Below are 5,939 nucleotides of genomic sequence, written 5' to 3' on the forward strand. Positions count from 1 at the left end.
ATCATACTCGAGTGAATGGTAGGTATTGGGTAATTAACAATACAATTTTAAATAGTGTTATTTACAAATTATCTAAAACTTGAACAGAAATTTGTAAATATAAAGAATTCTTGATGAAATTACAAACGATTTAATATTAGACGTCTACTATTCAGACGAATAGTATTATACAGAAAATTGAATATTTCGGTATAATAATATATTTTGCTCGTCGATATTATTTTTTCTGATTTCAAAATAATAATAGGTACTGGATTCGACTTTAAAATTCCTATATTTTTTTTATGTGATATCGATTTAATTTTTTTCTGATTTTGTTATTGATATTGATATTTTCACAAACTACCTATACCAGCTCAAAGTGATGAACGTATTAATGTAAAACATCGTAATAGGTAAATCATAATTTTATCAACTACCATAATAGGTATTGTGATCTATACTAAAATGGCTGTTTTCTGAACCAAAACATATTTTAACTTCCCGACCAGTGGCACTATAGTTATTTAGTTAGTAAATAGGTAGTCGGTAACGTCTCCAAGATCACAATGTTTTGTGAAAACGAAATCATATAACTTACATCTGATTTCCAAATGTGAAATTTAGCCAATAAATACATATAACGCTACGAAATAAAAATATTAAAATAAATTTTCTGGACAAAAGTTGATTGACTATATTATTATCAAAATAATTTTACTACCATTCAGATGTGGATTGAATTAATTTTCTGCGGAAACATTACCAATTCTTATATTAATGTTGCTAATCTTTGAATTATGATCCACTTATCGTTATATTAGTGTGTAAAGGACAAAAGTTCGATATACGCCACTGAATATTTTCACATGAAAATATGAAATTATTCGAATTTTAATCATGTACTCGTAGCTTTAAAAATTGTACATTTTGTAAATTATTAAAATGTCCGTAAGAACACGAATTGGATAAGTTATATAATCGGCGTTGTACCAATATATAATGCGAAAAAATAAGAATATGAAACACTTATATTATGTAAATTTCAACATGTAATCGATTCTTATCGGAAGTACATAATTTATTGTGGTCGTTGATGGAAGTAATTATTGTTAATAACTTTCAAGTATACGTTTTTGGTGGCCCTGAAAAGGGCCTTTTTAATGGATTTGTTTTATTAAACGATGAAAAATTATGCACGTTCTCCACGGATACGACGGGCCAATTGAATGTCTTTCGGCATAATCGTGACACGTTTAGCGTGGATGGCGCATAAATTAGTGTCTTCGAAAAGACCGACTAAATATGCCTCGCTCGCTTCCTGCAATGCCATGACGGCGGAGCTCTGGAATCGCAAGTCGGTCTTGAAGTCTTGGGCGATTTCACGGACCAAACGTTGGAACGGCAGTTTGCGGATCAACAATTCCGTGCTCTTTTGGTAACGACGTATCTCACGGAGAGCGACGGTTCCCGGGCGGTAACGATGGGGTTTTTTAACGCCACCGGTAGCGGGTGCGCTCTTTCGTGCGGCTTTGGTGGCCAGCTGCTTCCTAGGCGCCTTGCCTCCGGTCGACTTGCGGGCGGTTTGCTTGGTACGTGCCATAATTTCGTTAGGTTTTTGAGATTTGTGATTAAAACGAGTAGTGACTAGCTACCAATACTATACCAATATTTATACACATTACGGGATCATATCCATTCCTCCCATTGGTCGGTTCTTGGCGGATTGTGCATTTCGATTGGCTGCGAGCGTACAGTGAAACGTTTAAATATGACGACAGGCGTTATAGCCGCATTAGTCAACGTACAGCTCTCGAAGCTTCAAGTCTCCACGAAAAACTAGAAACTACAAAAATTCAACATGACCGGTCGCGGTAAAGGAGGAAAAGGTCTTGGAAAAGGAGGCGCCAAACGTCATCGTAAAGTGTTGCGTGACAACATCCAGGGAATCACCAAGCCAGCCATCCGTCGGTTAGCTCGCCGTGGCGGAGTAAAACGTATTTCCGGCTTGATCTACGAAGAGACCCGTGGAGTGTTGAAAGTATTTTTGGAAAACGTAATTCGTGACGCCGTCACATACACAGAGCACGCCAAGAGGAAGACCGTCACCGCCATGGACGTAGTCTATGCTCTCAAACGTCAAGGCCGCACTCTATATGGTTTTGGAGGTTAATCCCTTTTACACCCTTTTGTTCAAAAATATCTTAAAAAGGCCCTTTTCAGGGCCACCACACGACTTAATTTAATTTGATCACCTCAAATATTATTATTACTCTTATGAGACAGGCAATACTGGCAACTGCAAACAACTCGACTGGTTTGTGAGTATTCCTAACCTAACTTCTTATAAATGTTCTTCTATTTAAATTAATTGTGCGTGTAATGACAAGTGAAAACATTTCATTAGTAATCTATTTATTGTATTACTGGTCTCGTACTAATTATTATTATTATTATTAAATTAAGTCCGCGGCAGCTGAGGCCATTGGACTGACATAAATTACAGGTTAAGTTACAGGTTACATTATTATATACAACATTAATTTACATACTTAGCATTATATGATACATGGATATGTGGTGAAATAGATAATTTTTAAATTTTGTTTATTAATTTTGAGTTGTGGATAAATTCTAAAATATTTTTTTAAGTTGGATGGATTCAGTGACTCGGAGAGCTGGTCGGACAGGTCTGCATCTTTTCTGTCCTTGTCATAGCTCTGGCATTCAGTGAGGATGTGTTTGATGGTAAGGTGAACGCCGCAGCAGGTGCAGACTGGTGGCTCTTCTTTTTTCATGAGGTGTTGGTGAGTAATGTGGGTGTGCCCTATCCTTAGACGGGTGATGGTGGTCTCTTGTTTCCTTGTTATGTTTTCGGGAAAAGGCCAGGGGAGGGTGGTTCTTTTGATCTCGTGAAGTTTTGACGATAATTTCACCCATTTGTTGTCCCATTGGGCGAGCGTATCTTTGGCTATGGCTCTTTTGGCATCTTGGTACGAGAAGTCCATGGCTAAAGGGGCGTTAACGGATGAGTGGGCAAGTTTGGCAGCCTTATCGGCGCACTCGTTGCCTGCTATATTGCAGTGTCCGGGTATCCACATATAAGTTATGTGTTTACCAGAGAGAGTGGCTTTGATGTATGAATTGTGTATTTTTCTTACTATGTCAGTGGGTTTCAAATGATTCTCTTGAGGCTGATAAGGCTGGAAAGGGAATCGCTTAGAATTATGGCCTGACTGACTTCTGTGTGATTAGCGACAAACTCGATGGCTTTGAGAATGGCTAGGGCTTCTGCGGTGTATATGGAACATTTATTTGATAATTTCCATTTGTGTGATCCCGTGGACAATGGCCATTCCAGCGTCGTTTTTCGAAATTCAAAATGTGTACAATTTTATAGTTTTCATTACCTTCAATTAGCTATCTTATTTACGATTACTACGATTAAAAAAGTGTTTATTTATATCTTATCTGTGTGCAAACAGGTATTTAACAATATTGGATACTAATAACTAGTAATAAGTAAAAATAAGTTGAATTTAGTTTTAAATTTCGTCAAGAACAAATTACTCATAAATATTAAATTTCATCATTAAATTTCATATGCCAATATCGTAATTAGAAAAAAACTTTTTATACAAAAATTGTTTAGAAAAAATACTCTATCCGAATATGTAAAAAAAAAATGGTATAACCATTTAAAAAAAAGTAAGTTGTATCGCGCATGCGCATATCGAAAGTGTTAAAAATTTGAAATTTATCTAAAAATGTGTATGTAAGTACTATTTGTCATTCAGCGAAAACCCCATTTCAGTACGAAATCATCCAACTGAAATATTTAGTGGTACCTCTTAGCGTGAACACACTGTATAATAAAGGTTTGATTTTAGATTTAATTATCGAAAAATATATATATATTTTATATATTATTATCACATTGTATAATTGAGGGGAACCATTCATTTCAATTAATGATTAGTAGTCAAAATAGAAAATAATCTGAAGACTTAATTATATGTCTGTAAATATGATCGGCCACACCCGTCACTGCCGTCAGATATGATGATCAAAGGATATAATTTTATTGTTAATCATGAACTATTCCACGTATTCTCAGGAAATTAACAATATTATACCGAGCATATTATTTAGCATCGTATTGGTCGAATTAGAAAAGTCCGGCCCCGGAGCGCTAAAAAAATTAAATCCTTTAATAACCATAAGATACGAAATTGAAGTAGATGAGATTAGAGGTTTTTTTAAGTTTGAAAATATCGAATATAGCGGTAATTAACGAAATAGATAATTTTGATGTATATTTATAATAGTTAAACTTGGTGGCCCTGAAAAGAGCCTTTTTAATAAAAAATCTAGTGACAGTAAGTCTAGACTTTTTTTTCGGTCTTTTTGGCAAAAGAACAGCTTGGATGTTGGGCAACACACCGCCTTGAGCGATGGTAACACCGGACAACAGTTTGTTCAACTCCTCGTCGTTTCTGATGGCCAGATAGTATTATCGCGGCACAAATTTGGAGACACCTCATCGGCCAACACACGTGGACCAAAATCGAAGTCTTCCAAAACATAGCTCTACGAACCATGACCGGCGCCCACTACCTAACTACAAACAGAAACCTGCTAACTCTACGGGTATTCCGCCTTTCAGAAGTGAAGCCCTGAACCTTACGAGGTCCCTGGGACACAAGCTATCTCAAAGCAAATACCCTCACCTAGCACGACTAGCATAGACACATAAAATAATTAATCAGTTATTCATCTCAAACAGAGTGAAAAGGCTTAGCCTGGTGCTCTACATAGGCCACCGGCCGTTCAACCAAAGCAAATTGCAATATTCTGATGGCCAATTGCAAGTGTCTGGGAATGATACGAGACTTCTTGTTGTCACGGGTGGCGTTACCGGCCAATTCCAAGACTTCAGTAGCCAAGTATTCCATGACGGCGGCCAGGTACACGGGTGCTCCGGGTCCGACGCGTTCGGCATAGTTTCCCTTTCTCAACAGACGGTGGATACATACGACCGACCGGAAACTGGAGTCCAGCACGGGACGACCTGGTCTTGGATTTACCTCCCTTCGATTTTCCAGCTTTGTCTCTTCCGCTCATGTTTGTAAATTCGTTTGAACGACTGTACTGCGATACGTTTGAATCCCAAATGATATAGTTTTAGACCGGCGTGGTGTTTATATAGTAGAGAATTGGATTACAGTGCTTCCATTGGTTAAATAAATATAACATAATAATATATCGTGATACCGTTTACTGTAAAGTTAATTAAAAACCATGTTGTTTTCAATCGTCATAATATTTATATTTAATGATATAAAAAGGATTATTTTTAACAATAAGTAGCCTCTAATATAAACTATTTATTTTATTACATTTATTACATTTTAGCCAATAATCGAACGAGTTATCTCCTTAGATTTTAAATATATATCATCGTTTTCGAGGATTCAGTATCATTCATGTTTCAAGTGTCCAATTGTAAACTACCAGTTCACACCGAATAAATCCATCAATCATGGCTCCAGGTGGTAAATCCGCAGGAAAAGCGATGAAGAAATCGTCCGGCAAGGCACAGAAAAACATCGCTAAGTCCGACAAGAAACGCAAGCCCAAGAGGAAAGAATCGTACGCCATCTACATCTACAAAGTGCTGAAGCAAGTACACCCCGACACTGGCGTCTCCTCGAAGGCCATGAGCATCATGAACAGTTTTGTCAACGATCTGTTCGAGCGCATCGCCGCCGAATCCAGTCGTCTGGCCCATTACAACAAACGCTCTACCATCACCAGTCGGGAAATCCAAACTGCTGTGAGACTTCTGTTGCCCGGTGAATTGGCCAAGCACGCCGTCAGTGAAGGAACTAAAGCCGTCACTAAATACACCAGCTCTAAATAATTTTGACACATTCGTTAGTTTTTAAAACACCTTAAAA

General features: G+C 37.3%; 3 protein-coding genes and 2 pseudogenes across 3 annotated transcripts; 2 read left to right on the forward strand and 3 right to left on the reverse strand.

The window, feature by feature from the left end:
- Positions 1–1,142: 1,142 nt before the first annotated feature.
- LOC112600366 (histone H3) lies at positions 1,143–1,600 on the reverse strand. The gene has a single exon (XM_025347556.1). It carries the CDS (start codon positions 1,580–1,582, stop codon positions 1,172–1,174), a length of 411 nt encoding a protein of 136 aa, XP_025203341.1. The 5' UTR covers positions 1,583–1,600; the 3' UTR covers positions 1,143–1,171.
- A 192-nt stretch (positions 1,601–1,792) lies between these two features.
- LOC112600365 (histone H4) lies at positions 1,793–2,201 on the forward strand. The gene has a single exon (XM_025347555.1). The coding sequence runs from the start codon at positions 1,841–1,843 to the stop codon at positions 2,150–2,152; it is 312 nt and encodes a 103-aa protein (XP_025203340.1). The 5' UTR covers positions 1,793–1,840; the 3' UTR covers positions 2,153–2,201.
- A 374-nt stretch (positions 2,202–2,575) lies between these two features.
- Positions 2,576–3,335, reverse strand: LOC112600363 (annotated as a pseudogene).
- A 1,422-nt stretch (positions 3,336–4,757) lies between these two features.
- On the reverse strand, positions 4,758–5,138 carry LOC112600367 (annotated as a pseudogene).
- Positions 5,139–5,474: 336 nt separating this feature from the next.
- LOC112600364 (histone H2B-like) lies at positions 5,475–5,920 on the forward strand. The gene has a single exon (XM_025347553.1). It carries the CDS (start codon positions 5,522–5,524, stop codon positions 5,900–5,902), a length of 381 nt encoding a protein of 126 aa, XP_025203338.1. The 5' UTR covers positions 5,475–5,521; the 3' UTR covers positions 5,903–5,920.
- The last annotated feature ends 19 nt before the right edge of the window (positions 5,921–5,939 follow it).

Source organism: Melanaphis sacchari, unplaced genomic scaffold, assembly GCF_002803265.2.
Source record: "Melanaphis sacchari strain LSU unplaced genomic scaffold, SCAv2.0 Contig648_pilon_pilon, whole genome shotgun sequence".
In the NCBI taxonomy this organism is placed as follows: Eukaryota; Metazoa; Arthropoda; class Insecta; order Hemiptera; family Aphididae; genus Melanaphis; species Melanaphis sacchari.